The 25,211-nt window shown below is 47.3% G+C and overlaps 2 protein-coding genes across 11 annotated transcripts in view; both read left to right on the forward strand.

Annotated features, from left to right (window-relative positions):
- The window catches only part of LOC133356600 (uncharacterized), a 490,957-nt gene that overhangs the window by 389,665 nt on the left and 76,081 nt on the right, over positions 1-25,211 (forward strand). The gene's annotated exons all lie outside the window — the stretch shown is intronic.
- Positions 1-25,211, forward strand: part of LOC133356599 (forkhead box protein P2-like) — a 292,969-nt gene that overhangs the window by 152,657 nt on the left and 115,101 nt on the right. For 8 of the 9 annotated variants that reach the window (XM_061574212.1, XM_061574214.1, XM_061574215.1 and 5 more), the window contains exon 3: positions 8,934-9,026. In XM_061574212.1, coding sequence (XP_061430196.1) covers positions 8,934-9,026 — 93 coding nt within the window. Of the gene's footprint in view, positions 1-8,929; positions 9,027-25,211 lie in introns of all 9 variants that reach the window. The other variant, XM_061574208.1, reaches the window with a different exon arrangement.

Genomic DNA, 25,211 nt, shown 5'->3' on the forward strand with positions numbered 1-25,211 from the left:
AGTGAGAGGAACAGCCCTCACTGCATGCCATTGCGTCACTCGTGAAGTGACGCATCTCACGCCTGCAATGGAAGCCAGGACAATATTTATAAATTGCATTATTATTATTATTACTTCTCTGGTGGAGGCAAGTATATCTGTAGGACAACCACTGTGAGGTTCTCCATGAAGGAGTTGCTCACAATGATGAATATTAATAACGATTCGAAGATGATGATTGATTGAGTGGTACATTAATTATAATGATCAGGTTTGATTATATGGTAACCGCATTAAACAATCAGTGTCGCAGAGATAACATTAATTGTTTGTGTAGCCAGAGTTTGTACAGGTACATTGCAATACTCTACCAATGCTCTTTATATTATTGGTTCTTTCGGTAAAGTCACGTAGAAGGGAAATAAAAAAATATAAAACAATAAAATTCTCACGACGTTTCGACTGCAACACAAGCAATCATTATCAGGTGTGAAATCCACAGCAAGAAAATTTAAAAAAAAACAATGCTCTTTGTTTAAAATAATGGAGTTCAATAAATATTTTTTTTACAGTCATTAAGGTAAAGGTGCAGCCCTTCAATTACGTGTTCATGCAACTGCTGGGGGAAGGGCCTCCACTCCAGTGCGCTCAAGGGCGTATTTTGGCCACGTCCTCACAGCTGACCAGATGCATTATAAGCATGGCTGCATACAGCTTTTGTCACAGCATTGTCCCTTTCCATGGACAGACGTCTAAGAACGACTTGAATTAGCTTTGAATATACATATATTTTTACCGACAAAATCCTCACTTTCACATTTGTACTGTTTGGCCAATTCCAGGTTCAATATTTTCTCTCTCACATTTTTGCCGAGACCACAGCAGCCAGGCTAAACCCCCGCCACGCGAGTGGAGAACACTCAAACACGGCACAGATAGATCGGCGGCCTACTTTCTCCAACTGCCTCGCATCTCCGATTGGCACGGTTGGCTACGTCCCGTGCGAAAGAGGTTCAACGCGCGTACACGCAACACACAGCACGGCGCCGAGCCCCGGCTGTAAACATCGCACATTCTGACATTCAACAATAGTAACAATTTTAAGGGGTTATTTCGGATTCTTACACGTGAAGGGGAACGCGTGCTGAAGGATAGCACTGCTCAGCATTGCCACGTAAGCCATGAAAAACAGAGATGCGTGGGTCACATGCGAGCGAGTGTGTCCATGCCTGATCACAATAGCCGTACGCGCGGACGGCATTGCTCTCTCGCACGGCTTATTCCGTGGACAGTTGCTTGTTGATTTGGGCGCATACCGCGAATAATCGCCTTAGAAAAAAAACACGACTATAAAGATACGGCGGTGTCAGAGCTGGCCGGCTTTACTTGTCTACTCAAATTGCTTTTGACAGGCATATTGACTGGAGCAAGGACCATAATCTAAACATTCCACTACACCCCCCCCCCCTTTCCCAACCCCGCGAAATAATTTCTCACGAGAGCTGGCCAGTATTGGATTTCCAATCGCGTCACATCTTCAAGCAATTACAAACAATTTGCTTCATGAACTCTTTATGCATTTAGGGCTCACCGGGGCATTTTGTTGCACCGGTAAAGTATTGCAAAGTGGTATGGTGTGGGATTTTCTTCTTTCATTGTATTATTGCAAACAAAACCAACGTCCTGTGACCCTGGGTTCTTTTGCGTAAATAAGTGGTGACGAAAGACAGGGCTTTACCGAGACATCAGTGGCATTTACGAGACGTAACTCTGGAATATTAAAGCAAAGCAAAAAAAAAGTGTCCCCCCCAACAGCCAAGTTTACGTGATGAATTGCCTCACTGGAGGCAACTAAAAGGTAGGGAAACGTAAAAGGTTAACTTGATACTTTTGTTTAACCGTGAGGACAATATTTTTCTTACTTAATGGAACCCCAAGTGGAAGGGTAAGCTAGGGCTGGTAATCTTTCACAACAATTGAAATGTTTTCTTGCCCCGAACCAGTGGTGGAAATGTCACATTCCTATGGTCGGGCAAGCCTCTCCATTGGACAACCGATGTTAATTTCCCCACAAAGCGGTACCCCGTTTTATCGACCCTGGAGGAGTGATGGGCTGAGCCAGTCTCCCCGCCTGCAAAGCTGCCCTCGCTCTGCCGATGGACCACCTAGCCGGTGTCTCGCGGCTAATGGCAACCTACGACTCTTTCATCTGAGTGTTGTGCAACGTGCGTGCATGTTAACACTCCGTGAGTGTGTGTACAATCGAGTATTGTCGCTCTACTCCATTCCACACCTCCTCCTCCTCCCCACCCCTCCACCCAAGGAAAATAAAAAAAAACGACACGCTGTAATGCTTAGAATCGACACGGTCAGAAAATTTGAATTCATTAGCATATTTTAACACGCGGCGCATTTTATTTTGCGGGAGCTTCCTTCAACTCATCAGGGCCATCCATGCCCCAAGGAGACTAAGGAATTGGAAAATTGCTTGTTACCCGATGTTTTATTCATGAAATTTAATGAAATAACAATCTGAAACACATCCTACTTATTGGGGCAGACTGGACCGCAGCTGTCTTGTTGTTGACGACGGATGAATGGAAGGATGCAGATTCTGTAATGTGTCCAAGTAATAAGCCTCATCCCTCGTGAAAGGGAAGCTTATCTTTCCTATTCATCTGAATGTGCGCGCGGCGGTGGATGGCGTTTGCTTTTATGATTTCAACCCACAATGGGCTTTCAATGTCACAAATGCAGATTAGCTGCAATTGCTTTGGCCTCGCTGATTTTTTCTTTCCCTCCCCCCCCCACTCCTCCCCCCTCCTTCCCTTTTTTTTTAGTTTTCTTTGAAATTGCGCACGTGAGCATTTGACAATGCAACGGACACGCCATGCCACTGATGCGTTTCTTTTTTTTCTCACTGCCTGTGATTTTGCCTTTCATTACAGGGGATTAGGGGTCAATTGACCTCCTGTGAACTTTGACCAAGGTCTTCAGTCCCTGTGGTATATTTTAGCTCTTGTAAGGATTATTTTTTATTTCTTTCCCCCAATTTACGATGTGCGGCTCCGCACCACCAAAACGAGAGATCGCTGCCCGTTGTGTAATAGTTAGCACGCTGGAATTGCATTCCGTAGGTTTCGCTGGCTCGATTTGATCTCCCGGCGCGGCAGCTGAAACAACGGTGCTGATAGTTTCTTAGAATGCCGCCTTTCTCTCCGCTTCTGGCCATTCGTCGGTCGGCGGTTTGCGTGCGCCGGGGTAAATCACGGGCACTCTCGCCTCTCACCAAGGCATCTGGCCAGCGTGGAAGAGGAGACCAGAGACCCTCTCGAGCAGTGTTCTTCACTCATTTTCGCCGAGAGGACATCGTCATCGTGAGAGCTGCCACACATTTGAAACCAATGGGGGTTTGACACCAGCACGGCGATGATGATGATGATGGGGGCGGGTGTTGTCACTCTTTGTGTATTGTCGGGGGGGGGGGGGGGGGGGGCTGCACGTCAGCGGCCGCACTAAAGGCCACCAGGGGCCGCCAGTGGTCCCGCGGGGCCTTGCGATGAAGAAGACTGCTCTAGGGGGACTCGAGAGCTCCATCTTTCCGTGGCACGAGCTGGTAAAATCGCAGGGCTGCACCTTTGTCTTTAACCACCCAGCTGTGAGATCTCCTGCACACTCAAATGACTGCGCATTTCTGCATGCTGTTGATTCCTGCTGGTATCCAATCTAGGTTTTATTGGCCTTTGCTGTTAGAAACATTACACCTTGTGGGAGTTTGGTTGTGTAAAGTAAAGCCATTGAATACATAAATGGGCTGCTACATAAAAAAACACACACACACACACGCAAATAAGTAAATAAATAAAGAACATTTTAAATACGCATTCTAAACGCTTCGGCCGTTAAAAAAAAAATGTCCCACACTTGCACGTGGCTTCTTTCACCCCCAGCGCGCTCACGATGATTTCCATTTCGATTTAAATGACGCTTTAATCGCGCCGCCCCCCGAAACAAACACACTCACAACTTAGTTAACCGCAGTGACAAAATATAAATATTATACACACACACGGGAGGGGTGGGCTTGGTAATGTAAATAATTGAATTGGCGCTTATCCCAAGGGAACTAGGCATTGGTGGAGGGCTTTGAGGACCTTGCTACATCGCCTCCTCCTCCTCCTCCCTCCTCCTCGTGATTTCAATGCGAGGAGTCCCATTGATTCTGCGAGCGACACGGCATTCCTGGGCGAGACTCGTGCTAACAGCTGAGGTGGGGGTGGGGGCGGCAGCGGAGGCGGTGGATACAATGGGGGGGGGGGGGCTCTGACACTCTTCCGCTGTCTCAGCCGCCGACGTAGCCCGCGGATCATGGGGGGGTGGGGGGGGGGCGAGTTTCAGTCAGTTCACTGATCATAGCGTGAACCCTGCTGGCTTGTGCAAGGATCGACAAGATGCATTTCAGTGGAACAAAATGGAGAGAGTGAGAGAGAGAGTGAGAAGAGAGAGGGAGGGAGGGAGGCAGTCAAAAGAATGGAGGAGATGCTGCCTCGCGCATTTCATCGTTCAGATCATTCCGAGTGAAGAGCTGTTGGTTGCGCCGCTAATTTTGTGGAGGGGTTTGTTGTTGTTGTTACCATTCAACAAGGCTGGAGAGCACTTTAACCAAACGACACGCTGTAACTTCTGTGAAACTTACAATAGACGTGAACAAAAAAGGATTCAATTTTAATGTGCATTCTTTAACCCGATGGGATGGTCGGATGGGGGCATTCTTCGAGTTAAAAAAAAATCCACTGTCGTAACAATTGCCATCACACCGTTCGTCTAAGCCTTTATTGCCTGCAGTGTTTGCTTTGGCTTGCAGCGAGGTCTTAGGCAACAATATATGGGTTTTGATTGTAAACCAGACACAGATCTCGGGTAATTTAATTTTAGGTCACTCCTTCAACCTTATATTACTACAATAACACTCTGCTCATGCTTACACATTTTGTAGCCACTGCTCACCAAGCCTGTTTGGTCTAAGAATAATCATTCCAGGAAATCCATTAACAGAGTTTACAATGCACATAAAAAGCGGTGTATGTAAAAAAAAAATAAGAAATACATTCAGGTGAATGCCATTCCTCGCTTTGCATTTATATAAATATCACGAGGTTGTGGATTATGCAGTCTGGAGACACGCGTGATGGCATTGTCTCATTTGTTCCGGTTCCGCTGTGAGTGAGTGCTCCAGTTGTGTGGCCTGTGGCCTGCAAGGGATCCTCAAAGCAGAGTGCACTGCTGGTTAATCACGTGCTTCGGTGCGGAGTGGAAATCCTCTATTGTGGCCACCCAAGGGAGTGTATGAAAAAAAAAGCTGCACTCGGTGGTGAGTTGGTCTTAATGTGCAAACCCTCAAAAGCCACCCACTGTAATTAAACACGTGGTAGTTGAGCGGCCGTGTTGGAGTCGCTGTAATAGCGAGGCCGCTCTTAAGTCGGAGTACCACGAAGTGATAGCTGGCTGCGTGGAATCACGGGCCTGCAGTAGTGATGAGATGCCCGGTTCAAGTCTGGGCGGTCACCAGCGATTAAACCGCCTTCTAAAGTGTGGCGACTTGACCGCCTTGGCCAGATCAGCAGTGGCCACAGGCAAAAACTATATTAAATTTAGTTGTTTCGCATGCGATAATAATAATAATAATTGTACTTATTTATCCAGGAGAGTCACGCAGAGTTATACAACTCGTTGACAGGAGGGTATTTCTGCTGCTGCATTGGGTTTTTATTTTAAGATGTTTTCAGCCAGTCAGAATTGAACATTTCTGTTCAATTGTCATGCGATGTTAATGATGTCGAGGCAATTATAACATGCTCCACTCGTGTGGTGAAAGAGATTTATTGAAATTAATTCCAAAAGTAATTCTGTGATGTCAAATTCCACGGCCATTATCGGACACAAAGTGATGCATTGGAAGCTGTGAGTTCCCAATAGAGATTTCATAAACTTTATAACACCAATAACACAATTTGTCAATATGCTAAGGATGTGTTCCAGATTTCTCAAAAGAGTTGGGAGTGTGCCCACCCTTCAGTGAAACACAGAGTCAACTGTAAATTGGTTTGGTGCTTAATAATACTTTAATTTTTTATAGCATCGTTCATTCTATTACCATCCCAAATCGCTGGACTCCCATAGGTGCATTGATTTCGCTATGGACTCATCAGTACAGCGGTCATCAGTGTTCGCCACTGCCACGTGTCTCCATGAACGCGCATATATATGGAGAGGGCTTCCAAGTACACGGGCAACGTTGGGCAAACATACATACAAACACACGCACGCACGCGTACTTGAAGTGGCTGTGTAACGAGGCGAGAGCGAGCGAGGTGTACGAGCAGGCACAACGAATTGCGTGCACGGGCTGCGTCCTGTGGTCATCGGCCGTTGTTGTAAACAGAAGGCGAGCCCGAGCCGCTCCTACCCCGAGGGCTCTCTGCCACTTCAGAGACACGAATGACTTTTTTTTTACAAAAAAATGTATTAACACTTTTGAATTAGACAACTTATCAGTCTCATTGCAAGGTCCGCCGGAGCGTCACGTGTTGAAGTCGCGTGGGTTGTGAGTTTCTCCGCTGTAGCAAGTGAGGTTGGTGGGAGGTGGGTTTTTTTTGGTGCTCGTTATGATGTTTACTTGTCATTTCTTTCTGCGGTTCGCTTTTTTTTCCTGTGCGCTTGCAGTGCGGTCGTTTTGAGCCGTGCCCAGGGAGGTATTTTAATTTTATTTAGATGCTTTATAAAGACAAGATTTTTAACAAGTTTCTGCATGGAGGCAAATAAAGAGGCGCTTTGTTTGGCCACGATTTTTCCTCCCACCTCCGTCCATTTATTATACAGAGCGTTTCACGATAAGATCTTGACTTTGTCATCGCGATAATTTCACACCCATCAATCGGAGGTCTCCCCTTTCCTCTGCTGCTCCCATTGTTGTCCCCCCTTGTTAGAAATATCCTTCAACCAGCCACCCATGCTGCCCGTTCCTTGGCCTGCTGCAAGTTCGGGCTGCGTGAATTACTCTTCTCCTCCACGACCTTGGTAGTCTGTCTCTCATCTCGAAACGAAATTCAGTGGCATCCTCCTTCAGTCATACAAACACCTCCAAACGCTACAAAAGTAATCGCGCGAATAGCAAAAAACGTCCCGCTTTTTGTAAGAAGAAAAAAAGTGTTTGGAAATGTTACAGGTGCGTTCGCAATGCAAATGCAACAATGCATTGTACTCTCACACCAAGGTTGAGCTTGCGAGAGCGATATTGCATCTGAATGTTTTTCTTCTTCTTCTTCTTACCAGATTAAATTCCAACGACCGAATAGATCGATTGCCTTTGCGCGTGCTGCATTGGTGCACGCGGTGTCGGTGTGCGTCAGCGTGTGTTAATGCGTGTCGGGCTATCCGGCACGCACATTGGTGTGCGTGCGTTTACGCGGTGTCGGTGTGCGTCAGCGTGTGTTAATGCGTGTCGGGCCATCAACACGCACATTGGTGTGCGTGCGTGTACGCGGTGTCAGTGTGCGTCAGCGTGTGTTAATGCGTGTCGGGCCATCAACACGCACATTGGTGTGCGTGCGTGTACGCGTTGTCGGTGTGCGTCAGCGTGTGTTAATGCGTGTCGGGCCATCAACACGCACATTGGTGTGCGTGCGTGTACGCGGTGTCGGTGTGCGTCAGCGTGTGTTAATGCGTGTCGGGCTATCGGGCACGCACATTGGTGTGCGTGTGTACGCGCTGCGGTGCACGCGTGTGCGAAGCGATGGCGCTACGGACCCGGCCACCTGAGTTCGCCGCCTAGCCGTGATTGACACCAGCGGTGAGCGATATCTGCTGAACTGGTTCGAGTCCTCGCCTAGGTAAACTCAGCCATACATGAGTACAATACCCAGTGTACTCCTCGTGGCCCTGCCACCCCACGTGGCTTTAATGGGTGTTCGCTGAAAGCACTTGCCGCAACTTCCTATAAAAGAAGGCTATTAAGGGGTGTTTGTGTGTGCATGTGCGGGGAGCGGTAGTGTAGCGGTTAGCGCTACGGGTCCGGCAACCCGAGTTCGATTCCCACTCACGGCCAACACCCAGTGATGATTATCTGAACCCGTCCTGGGCCTCGCCCCTAGGTTGACTCAGCCTCAAATGAGTACCTGGTGTGGTGTGTGAACATCGCTACAAGGCAGACAAAGGCGGTCGGGCGTGATGCTGGCCACCCACCCTGTCGTGTGCTGTCCCGGCCTTCATGGGTGCTCGCTAACAGCACTTGCCCCAACAATCTGTTAAGGCTATACAGGGGATCTTTGTCTTTGTGTATGTGCACTTGCATAGACAGCGTGCAGCGGTTAGGGCGTAGCGGTGAGCGCGCCGCGCTACAAACCAGGCGACCCGAGTTCGATGCCCGCTCACAGTCAACGCCAGTGGCGATGATCTCAATCGGTCGTGGCCCTCTCCGAGGTCGACTCAGCCTCAAATGAGTGCCTCGTGCGACGGGTATGCATCGCCGCTGGGGAGACAAAGGCAGTCGGGCGTGGTGCTGGCCACCCAATTCCTCGTGCGTTGTGCCGGCCTTCATTACAGCACTTGCCCCAACAGTCTGTCAAGGCCATGGGAGGCAGGGGGGGGGTTGGTCTTTGTTTTTGTCTGAGCGCGTGCACGCGCGCGTGTGCGTGTGTCAGTGCATTTGCATGTCTCCCTGCTCAAGGCAGGGAATACTGCCCATTGAAGAGCACAATGACGTGCAAGCGTGCCGCTCATCACGATGACAGCACCGCGCACGAGCTAAACGAGTGGCAAAGATTTGAACGTGTGTTTTTCATCCACACTTACAACAATAAAAAAAAATCTGCTTCCCCCCCCCCTCCTCCTCCTCCTTCTCTTCATCTCCTCTTTCCCCCCCCCACCCTCCACCTTCACCTCATCTCCCCGGGCAGGTGCTACAGGCTGCTGCAAGACATTATTTGCTCCAACAGCAAACGGGCGGAGGACTTAAATCACCCAAGTCAACTGAGAAACCGGCTCTGCAGGTCAGAAGCATTCGCCTCCTGCATGTGCGCGTGTGTGTGTGTGCAGTGTCGAGGGGGCAGTCACGTGGTGGCTCGCACGATGCGCTACACACCGGGCATGTCGAGTTCGATTCCAAGGCTAATATCAGCGGTGATTATCTAAACCAGTCTTGGGATTCCCCTAGGTCCACTCAACCTGAACATCGGCGATGCCGGCCACACAAAGCCTCTTTAGTGCATCGCACCGGCCTGCAATGGGCGCTCGTGAACAGCGCTTGCATTCACTCTTCCATAAAAATGTGGAATATCTTTGACTCGGAATGAACACCACACGTGCTTGTTCAAACATGGAAACACACTGACTTCACTGCATAACGTCTACGTGTATGTGTGTGTGTGAACCCCATCATGCGTTGTACCAGCCTTCACATTGTACCGTGCTCACAAAAGCACATGATCCCAAACACTCTCCAACGATTATTCAGGGATCTCCTGTCTTTTCTTGAATAGGTGGTGGAACAGCATTGGGGGCACTGCGTTACCCTTTCCCTGAGCTTCTACTGCCGGTCACTCCTGAGACGGCACTTAGGGCGATGAGGCCTGAAACGAGTGTCCCGTGCAGTGGTTTTTAAAAGAGGCTGTAAGGGCATGGTGGTGTGTGTTGTGCCAGAATTAATCGGCGCTTGCAAATTGAACGTGCATCTATATAGCTTCATCGGGTTACAATGGCAAGAATTCTAGATTTGAAGCTTTCGTGACTGCAAGGATTCATATTCTCAGGTTTTTTCGGTAAAGTCACGTAGGTAAAACATTAAAATTAATAAAAGTAAAATAAAATAAAAATCACGACGTTTCGGAGGCAACACAAGTCTCCATCATCAGGTAGGACCGTCACTTGTGTTGCCTCCGAAACGTCGTGATTTTTATTTTATTTTACTTTTATTAATTTTAATGTTTTACCTACGTGACTTTACCGAAAAAACCTGAGAATATTACAATGGCTAGGTTCTTTATCTTTTTGTGAAGTTTATTGCAGAAGCTTGACAACAGCGAGCATGGCAGGACCTGCTCCTCCTATTCCGTGGCCATTGGTGAAATAGTTGAATTAAAAAAAACATTTATGCAAAACTTAGTTGCATTTTGCAAGAGTGACCCGGAGCGTAAGTCTGACGGTAGGGTTGCGTTGAATGCTACGCGCAATCTCCAATTTGAGTCATTCGTGAGTCATGTTCAAATTTGGCAAAGCTTGGACCGTGACACTAGCACGCAGTGGCATGCCCTTGCGAATGCCATCAGGGCATGTGTAACGTCCACTGTGAGTGAAGAAGACGGCATGTAGTAGTATTATAATTATTCACACGCCGCAGTGATGATCAGGACGGCTGCTGGATTCTAAAACGAAACAATATTTTATTTTACCAGGTAAGGCCCACTGAGCTATACAGTTATTTTTTTTAGAAGCGACCTGGCCACAAATGATAGCTCAACAAAGTGGCTTATTACGTGTAAATATATAGCAGACAAATACCCTAAACGCGTGCTTCTAAATGTGGAGGGGGGAAAAAATCAGAGGACCCGGAGAGAAATCCATGCAAACGCAGGGAGAACATCCAAACATGCAAACTCCAAATACACAGGCGTACGTACGGGTCGGGATTGAACCCACGACCTCCTATATACCAGGCGAGGTGGTTTGTTTGTTGGTAATACGTGTCTTGTGTATGTCTGCAATGCATCCAGGCTGTGTCTCTGGTATCTGTCAATGTGACTGGTGCTGACGATTTTATCAGTGACTGTCTGGGACCACGACTTTCTGCGCAGGAATGTTTTTCTTCCCTCCCCCCCTAAGGTTAAAAGGTCAACAGTTATGGGCAAAGTGCTCTTGCCTTGAATTTGTACTCAAGTTTAGGTCAGAAGTCCATGGCCAAATGTATATAATGACTGTTGCAGCCGAGAGGCAATATATTACATATAAGCCAAGTTAATGTGTGTGTCCTTCTACGCATGTTTGTAAATGCCACTACAGGCTTGCAATAACTGCAGAGTTTCGTGAGAGTAGAAGGTCGAGTGTGTGGGTGTCTGGGCACATAGCAGTGTCTGTGTGTGTGTGTGGGTGTCTGTGGGGAGCAGGTGGTGTAGTGGTTAGTGCGCTGCGCTACGAACCTGGCGACCCGGGTTCGATTCCGGCTCACGGTCAACACCGAGTGACGATATCTGCTGAACTGTGTAAACATCTTCACTAGGGAGACAAAGGACGGCCGAGCGTGCTGTTAGGCCACCCACCCTCGCGTGTGCCGTGCCGGCCTTTATAGGTGCTCGCTAACAGCACTTGCCCCTACAGTCTGTTAAGGCTATATGGGGGATCTTTATCTTTGTGCACTTGCTCCAACAGTCTGTTAAGGCTATACTGGGGGATATTTGTCTTTGTGTGCTGTGGGGAGCGGGAGTGTAGCACGGTTGCGTTACGAATCCGGCGACCTGGGTTCGATTCTCGCTCATGGCAAACACCAGTGATGATTATCTGAACCGGTCATGGGCCTCCCCGAGGTTAACTCAGGTTGGCAGTCTTAATAGGTGCTCGCTAACTGCACAGGCCCCCAATATTTGGTACGTCTATATGGGCGATGTCAGTTTTTTTTGTAGCAGTGATGCAATGGTTCATGCACCGTGCTATAATTCCTCGTGACTGGCATTGGATATGTGACCCCCCCCCCCCGGACATCTGTGGAGAATGGTATCTGAACCTCGCTCGGTCAGCTCATCCTTTACCGAGTATCTGCCAGTTCCGCGTAAGCATCGGCACCGAATCACGCTACCTTCCGCCTCGCTGTGCCGTGTCGGCCTTGGTAAGGTGCACGCTAAGATCAGTTTGCCCCGACGGTCTTTGGGGCTAAACGGAGATCTTTTGTTTAGCGTGGGGTGGAAGGGGTGGTGTTAAAAAAAAATCTGCGGTATTAAAATGTTATTTAGTTGCGGGTTGTTTTCGTTCATTAAGACATCGGGCCATCTCTTGTTGCCTCGTTAAGGATGCCCGCTCTTCGGTTTCCAATCCCCTTTGGATTTCCCACCTGAGAATCTCAAGAATCCCAAGTCTCCCTTCTTTGAAAACAATGCGCTTTGTCCGCAGACAGCCAGCAGGCAGTCGCACCATTACGGTGAATTGCACGGTTTCTCAGCAGGGGCGGTTAGGTCTGTAATTAGCATTTTATCACACTCTCTCCGCGCCACCCTAAACTACCCCCCCCACCACACCGTCTCTTCTCACCCTACCCCAACACCCATGCCACCCCCGCCACTGAGACCAACACCACCAACACCATCTCTGCCACGACAATCGTCGTTGCCACCACCACCGCTGTCCTCTCCCTCCCTCCCCCCCCCACAGTGATCGTAACCCCCCCAACCTATAACGTGCAAAGTGCACCTTGGCTCGCACTAATTATCATCGGGCGGAGCAACCAGGAAGGCCGCCTCATTAGATCGGAACACTTTGAATTAGAGACCGCTTTAAGATTGAAGAGAAGGCATGAATAGGACATCGGCGTCACAATTAATCGCTCGCTGATGATGTTTTTATTTTTTTTGTAAATAACAGCAGGCACCACGCAAGCCCCTGCTCGGCAACAAGTTGCTGTCGGGTGCTAACGCGCGGGGAATTTAGTCCGCACGCCCGGAGCTGGTCGCCCGCAAACGACGTGCGGAGCGGAACGCGAGATTCGCGCGCGCGCGCTCGCTCGCTCCTTGACGGCGCGCGGATGGCGTGAGATAAATGAGCGGGATGAGTGATCGGCGGCGATGGTGACGGATTGCACGGCGTGGGATCGCTTTCGCGGCGGTAACCGCCGACCGTGAATCGGTCGAGGCGACGTTTCGGGGAAATGGCCCTTCTTTACGGCAACAAAAGCGAGCAATGACGCTTATATTCTTAGGTTTTTTCGGTAAAGTCACGTAGGTAAAACATCAAAATTAATAAAAATAAAATAAAACAAAAATCACGACGTTTCGGAGGCAACACAAGTCTCCGTCATCAGGTGGGACCGTCACAGCCGGATTAGCTGCATCAAGTGAGGCTGTGATGGTCCCACCTGATGACGGAGACTTGTGTTGCCTCCGAAACGTCGTGATTTTTGTTTCATTTTATTTTTATTAATTTTGATGTTTTACCTACGTGACTTTACCGAAAAAAACCTAAGAATATGAATCCTTGCAGTCACGAAAGCTTCAAATCTAGAATTAATGACGCTTATCACTCGACATTGCCACTCTTCATAGCTATTGCCTATGAGATATTGTTTTCCTTTTAGGGTGAGTGACGGATGCGTTGCGTGGATTTTTTTTATTTGTGCTCCTGCCCCACTGCTAGGCACGGTATCACGAAAATATTTTGTAACTTTGTTACGCGTATCGTCGAATGGGTGAACGCAAATCGTAACGTTCTCTCTGCCAAGAAGAACAATGGTTGTTAAGCAGAATGGTATCCTGCTGATGTATTTGTCGGCTATAACATGGGTCGTTTTCTGATTATTGTTGTTGTCGTAACACAGTGCCGTTGATGAAGTTGAACCTGTGATAGGGTCAGTCATCAGCGACGAAAATCTAAAGTAAATCGTTAAATTGTTTTTTTTTAAAACTTCACACACTCCTCAACAACACTGCCTTCATACGAATATATACACATATAATCGGAAATGTTGTAGGGCAGTGGTCGGGAACCTATGGCTCGCGAGCCATATATGGCTCTTCCAGTGACAGCATATGGCTCCCAGACAATTTTGAGTTGAAAAAAATAATAATAATAAAAAAATAAAAAATCAGTTTGGAACTGATTTTAAAATACTTGTGATATTGTTTAATACTACGGTGTCATTTTAAAGTAAACATAAATTAGTTTTGAAGATAAATTTCACGGGTCACGCCTGCATGAAGCTCAACCTCACCACGTATGAACCAGACTACAAGGCCATCAGCAAAACCATGCAGCACCAGAAGTCGCATTAAAAGTAAGACATATTTAATTCATTATACGTTAAAAATACTATATGGCTCTCAATGAAATATGTTTAGAAATATTTGGCTTTTATGGCTCTCCCAGTCAAAAAGGTTCCCGACCCTTGTTGTAGGGCATTGGTCCTTCTTTAAAGCACAGACACAGAGTGGCCACAGAGATTGAGGGGATGAGGGAATGAGACTGGACATAATACTCTGGGGCCTCATGAAAAGTTAATTATAGTAATGTTTCCTTACTTACAATTTTTAAACAGGCATATTGTTTGGTTGATGAGTGTAATTTTTGTCCGTGAACTGTTCTTGCACACCAACTGCCAAACGCAGCATCGCCAAACAATTCAGTAAAATGTTAGGTTTCATTACAGGGCATTGCAACGGCACTCTGCCGTGCCGATGTGGGGAGTGCAGTTAGGCGGATGACATTATGCACACCTATCTTTCATGAACAAAAATAACAACTCGCGCAAGTGCCCCCAATGTTTTTTTTTTGTGTTGCCTCCGAAACGTCGTGATTTAATTTATTTTAATTTTATTTTTTAACCTACGTGACTTTACCTAAAAACCAAAGAGTATGTTTTTTTTTTGTTCGGCGGCGGCTTCAACGACACGTGAACATCGTTGCGGACAGACTTCATGCCACCGCAGCTGAGTTCTCACACGCGTCAAGGAACACGCCCGCCGTTTAATCAGGTGAAGCAACGGATACATTCATGCGTGCATCCCAATTTACGAGAACCAAGCGCCCACAAACTGAACAAACCCCGATTGGTGTCGGCGAGAGAGAGAGAGCAGAAAACTCGGACCCATTAGCGAGTCTTCAATCTGATTCGACAGGGATGGCGGGACATTTTGCGTGCTTGTGGGTTTTGTTGTTGTTGTTTAGGTGCTGCATGAGAAAAGGGCTTCCACCTTTACACGCCATCAGTTTTGCGGATCTGTTTTTCATTTCCGCTCAACGCGGGGGCTGATAAGACTTCGCGTTGAGCCAATCGCTCACGGCCGGGATGGCTCAGCGAGGGGCAGTCACCTCTTGATCACTCTTCTATCGCTGCTACAAGCACCACCGTTGTTGCGTTCCTGTTCCCCCGTGAACTTCACTTGTTTATTCCTCCACCCACGTTGGGGACTCGGTCCAGCAGACACTGACCGTTTTCTCTTATCCACCATACTGTGTTCAACTACCACCACACTGTGTTCAACCACCACCACCACACTTGTGTTTAACCACTACCACCACGCTGTGTTCAACCACCACCACCACCACACTGTGTTCAACCACCACCACCACCGCACTGTGTTCAACCGCCACCACCACGCTGTGTTCAACCACCACCACCACCACACTGTGTTCAACCACCACCACCATCACACTGTGTTCAACCACCACCACCGCACTGTGTTCAACCACCACCACCACCACCACGCTGTGCTCAACCACCACCTCCACCACACTGTGTTCAACCACCACCACCACCGCACTGTGTTCAACCACCACCACCACACTGTGTTCAACCACCACCACGCTGTGTTCAACCACCACCACCATCACACTGTGTTCAACCACCACCACCGCACTGTGTTCAACCACCACCACCACACTGTGTTCAACCACCAGCACCACCACCACGCTGTGTTCAACCACCACCACACTGTGTTCAACCACCACCACCACCATCACACTGTGTTCAACCACCACCACCACCGCACTGTGTTCAACCACCACCACACTGCGGGCCCACCACAACACACATTCGCGCAAAGACAAACACACGGAGATCCCCCGTGCAACCTTACACGCGGGATCTTTGTAGCATTATTATTTGTATGACTGTGCGTATCTTGCTGGCATGCGGGTTACGTGACGTTGCCACTTACACCGCCCTGTCCGCCGCTATCGTCCATTCGCCGCGATGACTTCAGGATGAGCGCTCTGCAATCCCCGCTCCGTCTCACGTCACCTTGACCCCCGCACTATTGTGCACTCTTTCGGTAGTCTCCCATCGTCTGTTGCTCTGCCACTCGCAGATGGCAGTGAGGTGGTGGTGGTCGTTGCACTGTTGGTCTCCAGGTCAGGTCACGGTCTTCACATATTTTTAAAGGTGTTTTTTTTTTCCGTGAGTAAATTATCGGGTTTTTGTTTTGCTCATTATTATACCACTTTTGGTTCCTAGGGTATCATCGGAATGACAGGCAAACAGACATGCCGATACATCGACAGTAGAATTATGATGATAGCACTCAGCCTTCTCCCAAATGTTATAATTCTACACTTCATTCCATCCCAGATCAGGTGATATTCATATCAACTGGAAGTTTGAATCTACGTGGTGCTTAATACAGTATGCAGTGCGTGTTCACTCTTGCCCATAACTGTACCGTGCCTTCTTCACATGTCTGTCCCTTCAAGTGAAATACATATTTGTGAAAACAATATATTTGTTAAACATCCCATCAGCTACATGGCCTTCTGGAAGTGAAGTGAATACATTCAGCAGCATTGGTTCAACAGAAGCAAACTGTGGACCCGGTGTTGTGTTGATCACAGTTCATCTACGTGGCAGTGAAAATGAGTACAAATGCAACATTGTTCAACAACTTCTTGGTTCTTTCGGTAAAGTCACGTAGAAGGGAAGTAATAAAATAATAAAAATAAAACATAATAAAATAAAATAATTCTCACGACGTTTCGGCTACAACGCAAGCAGCCGTCTTCAGGTGAAGAATGAGACAATGCCAAGCTAGGAGCTTATAAAATAATTCTCACGACGTTTCGGCTACAACGCAAGCAGCCGTCTTCAGGTGAAGAATGAGACAATGCCAAGCTAGGAGCTTATAGAATGAGACAATGCCAAGCTAGGAGCTTATATATATAAGCTCCTAGCTTGGCATTGTCTCATTCTTCACCTGAAGACGGCTGCTTGCGTTGTAGCCGAAACGTCGTGAGAATTATTTTATTTTATTATGTTTTATTTTTATTATTTTATTACTTCCCTTCTACGTGACTTTACCGAAAGAACCAAGAAGATGAATCCCTGCAGTCACGAAAGCTTTAAATCGAAGTTGTTCAACAAGACCTGTGCATCTGTCTGCGTATAACCGTGATGCAACGGTTCCCCGTGCAATGCTCTGAACCTGGCCACCAGTGTTCGAATCCCATCCGAGAGTGCCATCGGTGGCAAAGTAGGAGCTGCACTTGCCCTGCCTGGCTCTCCCGTAGGTCAACTCAGTCTTTAGTTGAGTACCTGTCGCAATGTGAAAACATCAGCACTGGGGAGGCGGCGGGGGGGTGGAAGAGGCAACCATGCGTGGTGCTGGCCACACCACCCCCGTCTGTTCCGGCCTTGATAGGCGCTCGCTAAAAGCCCTTGTCACAACAATCTGTAGGCCTACACAGGGGGGATCTTTGTCTTTGCTTTACGTGGGTGTGTGTGGGAAGAGAATGGCCGGTTGTGACATCAGTATGACGTTTTGTCTGTGGTTTCTGCAAAAAGGCTTAAGTAATAAACACACACTTTACAAAGCACACACTGTGCGCTCCTGGCAAAGTCGAATGTTACGACATTCGTGAAGAAAGTAAAATTCACAAATGACCTATTAGCTTGTTGCCTATACAAGTTAATTTGGCTCTGGTCTCGGGTTCGGTGATTAGTCCACATCCCGATGAATTAACCGCACCGTTGTTTAATTGGTCGGAAAATATCCACGGTTGAAAAATTGGCTTTGGTGTTTGGGAGTTGTTGCCTAAAATGTAACCGAATTCACCCCCAGAGCTCTATATTAGTCATGGGTGGTGTAGGTAATTCCACCTCCACGTGGTGGGAAAGGATGTCCCTGGGAATATATTGTTATTATGATCATTCAACCCCCTTTGCCAATATGCTGTGGGGAGTTGAAGGAGCGATACGTTATTCATGTTGTTATTATTGTTAACAAGTATAACCCGTAAAAACAAAGTTTTTCACTATAAATCCTTTATATGCGTGGCGGCTAGAGTCCTCTCGTCGTCTGGCTCCAGATGACTGCCACCTATGGGTCAGATGATTGCATGGCACCATTAAGCAATTGGTATATAAATATAATATTTTTGTCCTAAAAAGTGTAAAATTTTGGAAAAAAAATTTCACGAACATTAATTGTCACGCACAACGAGTCTGTGTGGAAAATGTCAGCTCGATTGGATCACGGGAAGTGGGTTAAAAAACGACCAAAAGATTTGCACGGTCCTAAGCAAGCAAGCAAACTTAATATAAAGGATTAAAAAAAAAAAAAAACGTGAATACACATTTAGAAATGTTTGAAACAAACGAATAAAAGCGCAATCTAAAAATGCATCGTCTAGATTAGTTATTCGTTGAGTAGCAGACAAACTAAAGGCCAAAGCACATGTTACAAGAACCTGACAATCCTGCACTATTTGGCATCAACATTATCTCCACAGCATGCCTTCTTACTTTCGGGAAACTGTCATGAGTTTTAATTGAGATACAATATTTTGTTTCTCACCTTCCCCACATGCAATTTGCCCTGACCTGAAGTGCCAGGGAACTCTGGCGGGGTGAGACACTCAACTGCTGGTAGATGTGAACACAAACAAGTATAACCCGTAAAAACAACGTTTTTCACTATAAATCCTTTATATGCATGGCGGCTAGAGTCCTCTCGTCCTCGGGCTTGAGATGGCTGCGACCTATGGGTCAGATGATTGCATTGCACCATTAAGCAATTGGTAATTAAATATAATATTTTTGTCCTAAAAAATGTACAATTTTGGAAAAAAAATTTCACGAACATTAATTGTCACGCACAACGAGTCTGTGTGGAAAATGTCAGCTCGATTGGATCACGGGAAGTGGGTTAAAAAACGACCGAAAGATTTGCACGGTCCTAAGCAAGCAAGCGAACTTAATATAAAGGATTTTAAAAAACCACCACCTGAGTACGAGCACACCGTGTCCTTATCACGGCCCCAAGCTGCACGACTGCGATGGTAAATCTGCCACACCTGCGCGTCCTGTCCAGCGGTGGACATTTGTCACGACTGCTGTGGTTGACCAGATTATATTAGAGAATTCTAGATTTGAAGCTTTCGTGACTGCAAGGATTCATACTCGTAGGTTTTTTTCGGTAAAGTCACGTAGGTAAAAAATAAAATAAATGAAAATAACTAAATTAAATCACGACGTTTCGGAGGCAACACAAATCTCCGTCTCACAGTAAATTTGGCTGACGGTCCCACCTGAAGACGGAGACTTGTGTTGCCCGCCGAAACGTCGTGATTTAATTTAGTTATTTTCATTAATTATTATTTTATTTTATTATTATTTTTTACCTACGTGACTTTACCGAAAAACCTAAGAGTATTATCTTAGAGAACCCTGAAAGAGTCGAATTTCTCTCCCCTTTCGCAAATCTGCAGAGACATTGCATTGTATACATGAGTGCAAGTCCTGGTTGCGATTCAACTCAGTCCACCCATTCCTCTGGTCAGAAGAGACCAGCGATCATCCTCCCTCCGTGTGGATGTTCCACTGTTGGCTGACAGCCATCAACGTCCGGTGACTGTCTTGATTAAAGACGGTCACTGCGGCCGTCTGGAACGAAGCCACTGGAGCCATGCACTTTTAAATCATCTAGATTGACAAGCTCATCTCTTAAGAACCGCTTTTTGTCTTTAGTTTGTTGTCCTTCCCCCGCGCCTACGATTAGCAGGGTTGGCTACGTACGGTGCGAAAGAAGTTCAACATACACACATGGCTGAGCGGTAACGCATTTGCCACCATGTTAAAGGAGGCCTGCGGTTCGAGCCGAGTAGCCGCCCCTGGTTAATACTGCTTGTGTATTAACAAGATTTACATTTCCTCTGCTTCACGGTGGGCGTCAGAGATCCCGTGTTGTCGTTCGAAAAGAGTGGGCCACGTGCGCACGGTGTCATGGTCAAAATTAGCCAAAGTATTTGAAAAATTATCCGCAAATTGCTTGCATTTATAAAACTACGCAGCAACGTGGCTTTCTATTTGCATACTATACTTCCGCAAAAAAACTGCGCGTATAATAATCGTCGCTCCGTGTTCATTTGAACGGGGTGTCACTGAGGAACGGACGAACACAATACCTGGCCCATTGCTTTTGTTCACGTTTCGGACGTCAGACGGTTCAAGGGTAGTTGGGGGCTTAGAAACCTTCACGGGAGTAGGACCTCCAGCAGGTGTCTTTGACTGGCCTATCGGTTTGCACAGGGACACAACACAACATTCCATTTCCACATCCAGACCCTGGTTCATTATCCTAGGCAGCCCTTCTTCATTCTCCGCACCCCCCCCTCCCAGCCCTGGTGAGCTTGACATGCCGCTCATTAGGCCCTACATGGGCCTTACATGCCTCTGTGGGCCTCTTTAGGAATTTTCTCTGCACGCTGCCACCAGCCTGACCCCCCACCACCCTCAACCCCTTTCCATTCTCTTCCCATCCTCCCCATTCCTCCCCATTCCTTTACCCTCCACCCTCAATCCCAAGACAAAATATTCTCGGCACATTCCTACAAGTAAAAAAAAATAAAAAGCAGTTACCGATGGCATCTGGGCACATGGTATCGCTTGGATGTGCACACTGCCTGACACGTCATGGTCGCAAATCAACATTTCAAGAGTTGAGGCATAAACCGGTCGCTTTGATCCGTACGCACAGTCAGAGGGATTTTGACGAAGCTGGCACCCGCCTTGGAGAAGCACTAAAACCTTTGTGGAGAATTTGTGAACATGGATCATGTAATGAGTCAATTTAAAAGAACATGTACATTTATAATTGTTAATCATTAACATGCAAAGCGGGCACATCCAGCTATTTATTTAAAAATAAATATGCATTGGTTTATATATTTTTTTCATGTGATCCTGTATTGCATCTTAGCCGGGTGTTAGGTGGCACATGCCTGTAATCCAGCACTGTGGAGGTTACGTTTGGCGGATCGCACAAAGATGTGAAAATCCCTTCCCTTGGGCATCGAGGTGCCACGTCTTGGCTCACCAGGAGAAGTCGGTACAGCAAGTGATGTCTCTCGCGAGTCCATTTGTAGGGGATAGAGTGTTGCTCCCTTGCACGCGCGGGTTTTCTCCGGGTGCTCCGGTTTACTCTCACATGGCAATGCTCCGTTGATTTAATTCTAGATTTGAAACTTTCGTGACTGCAAGGATTCATACTCTTAGTTCTTTCGGTAAAGTCACGTAGGTAAAAAATGAAATTAAAATTTTATTTTATTTTTTACCTACGTGACGTAGGTAAAAATGAAATAAAATTTTTAATTATTTTTTTTTTACCTACGTGACTTTACAGAAAGAACTAAGAGTATGCTCCATTGATTTCACCGATAACACCTTCATATATACAGAGAACCGCAAAGCTTGGGCTGTATTTGGCACCGACTCACCACGGGGCTGTCTCTCCCGCTCGTGTGTGGTTCCTCGTTCTCTCTCTCTGCGAGAGTGAGCGAATTCTGTGCACGTTACACGTTGCATTCATGACTATTATTTTCACATTGGATCCTGGTTTTTTGGCGAAGCATATTTTCATTTATTTCACCAATCCTGTTTTTATTTGTTTAACCCCCTCACTTTTATTTGTTTTACTTTTGAAACTTTTTTCCAGTTGGTGTATTTATTGTCCCAGGTCTTCAATAAAGACTCCGGTCTGATTTCTATCCACTGCCAACATCAGTGGTTTGTCATATCCAAACTTCTCCTTGGCCTCACCTAGGTCAAGCCAGCCTGAAATTGGTACCTAATGCAGCGTGTACGGCTCAGCACTGGGCAGGCGAAGGCGGCTGGCAGGGGTACTGGTCATGCCACCCACCCATAGACCATGCCAGCCTTAATAGGTTTTCGCTAACAGCACTTGTCCCAACAATCTATAAAGCTGTAACAGAGGATCATTGTGTTTTTGTGTTCTGTGTGCTTGTTTGCAATGTGAATGGCTACCAGCACTTCCTTTTTCATTTGTTGCCAATTGATATCATATGACTGCCGCGGTGCAGCTGAACAAAGGCTTTACTGAGCCAGGCGAAGCTTGTTGCATGGACACACACACACACGCGCGCGCGCACAAGAGTGCAGTGATTGTACGCTCTCCGCTACGATCTCAGCAAGTCGGGCTTCATTCCTTGCCGTTCACCGCGCCACACATCGGCAATTGACAGCAGAATCGAACCGGTGTCTCCCGTAGGTCGCCTCGGCCCAAACTGAGTGCCTGGCTTGACAATGTGTCGTGATCCCCGCGAGGGAGACAGAGGCGGTTGTGATGATGATGATGATGCCCGACCCATCAACTGATGATTCTTTGTCCGCCTTAAGTAGGTCAACAACACTGCCCGAAGACAAGCATGTAATAGCTGTTGTTTGGAGCAATGGGCCGTGTTCAAAGTAGGGGGATGCTATCAGATTCTGAATCTTGATTTATACTGGAGGAATCCGATGCGCTTAGAGGCTATTTTTCACCGATGTCCGGTCAGAGAAAGGGCGATGCTATTGCCTAAAGCGTCACCTATTACGCATTATATTGTCTCATTTTCAGCACATTGCCAATGATGCATTTGTGGACTTTTAGTTAATGATGCTTGTGTAACACTTCTAATGCAGTAAACACATGTTTGCCTTAATAGGTGTTCACTAACAGCCACTTGCCCCCTATGGTATGGAAGGCTACACGGGGTGGGGGTGGCGGGGGGGGAGGGGATAGAGGTGGATCTTGGTTTTTCATATATACGGATATTAGGAAGCCACTGGAGCCATGCACTTTTGAATATCGATTGAAAACTCATTTCTTTACGCCTGCCTTTTTTTGTTTAGTTTGTTGTCCTTCTGCCGCACCTTCCAATTAGCGCAATCGGCTACGTACGGTGTGAAAAAAGTGTAACATACATACATATTATACTCCCAGATACTCATCACACAGAGACCCATAGCTAATCACACAGACTCATAGACTGGCATAAATGTTCTATTGAAAACTAATTTCTTTACAACTGCTTTTTGTGTTTAGTTTCTTGTCCTTCCCTCGCACATCCGACGAGCACGGTTGGCTACGTACGGTGCGAAAGAAGTTCAACATACACACGTACACAGAGACCCATAGACTCAACCCGCGCGCGGACCGGACAGCAGGAGCATTGTCCCCTTTAGAGGGCTGCACATCATCGTGCTTGTGCCCTGCCACACGGCATCAGCCACCAGTATTCAGTTTCGCTCCGACCGAAGGCCGGGGGACACAAGAGGTGAGGGACACCCCCCCCCCCAAATCCTGTGCAGCGACCAGGGAACCCGCCCCACCGTTCACGCTGAGACGTGCCCATTGTACCAGAGCGATGGGCGGCAGAGTTCCAGATCATTATATAGGGGGGGGTCTCTCCGGAGCCTCCGGTGATGAGTGAAAGTGACATCGGCTGGCCGCGGGCCACAGGACAGAGAGAGACGGAAGGGTGGAGAAGAACGGTAGACAATAGGCGGGTCAACCTTGGGGGGGGGGGGGGGGGGGACTTGTAGGGCAGGTTTTTTTTTTGTAAACGAGGCAAGGCCCTCCAATGTGGACACCGACCAGCCGCGGGTTTTTTTTTGGCGGTCGGATTTTTCCTCGTGCGTTGCTGCCAAATCACTCGCACACGCGAGAGGGATGGAGAGAGGGCTTTTCTTGGAGATAATGACTAAAGGTTGGGGCAGGGCAGTGAGCAGTGTGGGGAGCAAAATGGATCTATTATTTTTGTGTGTGTCTGCTCTCTTTTTCAATCTGCGCGGTTTTGCAAAAAAAAATATATAGTGTGTTGTAATAACGGCAAAGGCTCCTTATGATATGCAGGAAAGTCTCAACAAGTATCGAGTTGCTTATATCGGAGGGTCCTGCTACATTGTGATGTTTGGCCAAATCTTCTAATGAGTGTTTGGCACTCGAGGCAGCTCCTATGGAGGATATTTCGGCCTACTCATCCACGTTTGATACACAGAATGCTTGATTATAATATCAATAATTCACCTCGACAAGGCTGCATTCCAGTAGGGTCCTGTAACTTTGGGATGTTCGTCCCATTGTAGAAGGAAACCAGAATATACCTGGATAAAATCCATACATACGAGTGGGTGACAGTCAAATTTCCATTCAGATGGATTTAAAAACCTACATTATATCCAACAATCTGTGCATTTGGTTTAAATGTGCTTTAGTTAACGAGGCAAGAAGACATTGTGTCCGCTTCGCAGGGAGATCTCAAGACAATGACACTTATGTCACAGTACCTTTAACGTTTTGGTGAAGAAAAAATCACCGAATCGTCGGTAGCATTCAATCCGTTGCCTTTTTACGTACAAATCGACATGGTAGCAGAGTGCATTGGGCAATTGAAAAGCCGTCCACTTCAGCCTCGGCTCTAATTGTTGCGATAGTCGTCGCGGGTGACGGAACGGTCTGCGGATCGATCAAATTATCGTTTTGGCACATTTACGAGCGGGGCTTTCGGGGGTAGATCGCCGGCAATCTTGCGGGTGGAATTCTACTCTCTGTGCCCACGAGTGAGTCGTCATTTCATTCTCTGCCGCGCCAACTCCCCATGTGCTCAGTTTAACACGTAGGCTTTCGCGACCAATATTTTTCATAATCAACTTTTTTGGGTTAAGATCGCGTTATTTATAAATGTGTCGTAACCCTCCACCACCCGACACGGCCAATCAGTAAAAAAGTATCACGTTGACAAAAGACAAATTAGTTCACTGCTTTAGCCCACCGGTGTGTTGAAGCGCGAAACCACAACATTTACAATTTGAGTACGACGTTTCGCTGGTAATTGCATCCAGCATCATCGGGCAATTCGCCAGAATAGTGAGGCTCTGCTGTGTCTCCCGTGCTGTGCTCATCGTGCGAGCACCTGACCCGACGCTTCATTCGGCCACTGTCTGCGTCAACGATGACCTCATCGCACATCGCATTGAGTGATTCGGTGTGCGTCTCGTAATTCGTGCGCGGCCATAGTCTCGTCATTCACCGAAACCGAGGCGCACATGCTGCGCGTCGGTTTAATTCCTCGATTCAAGGACACTTCTTCTCTCGGAGGATATCTGCATTCGGGTCAAGTATGCGGTGAGGTATTCGAGGGCGTACGTTGAAATCTTGTTGGGTGGAGCGATGGCACCGTGGTTAGCGCGCCTGACGCTATTAACGCAAGCG

The sequence above is a fragment of the Lethenteron reissneri genome, chromosome 54 (genome assembly GCF_015708825.2).
Source record: "Lethenteron reissneri isolate LAM-NWPU_2019-01 chromosome 54, ASM1570882v1, whole genome shotgun sequence".
Classification (NCBI taxonomy): Eukaryota; Metazoa; Chordata; class Hyperoartia; order Petromyzontiformes; family Petromyzontidae; genus Lethenteron; species Lethenteron reissneri.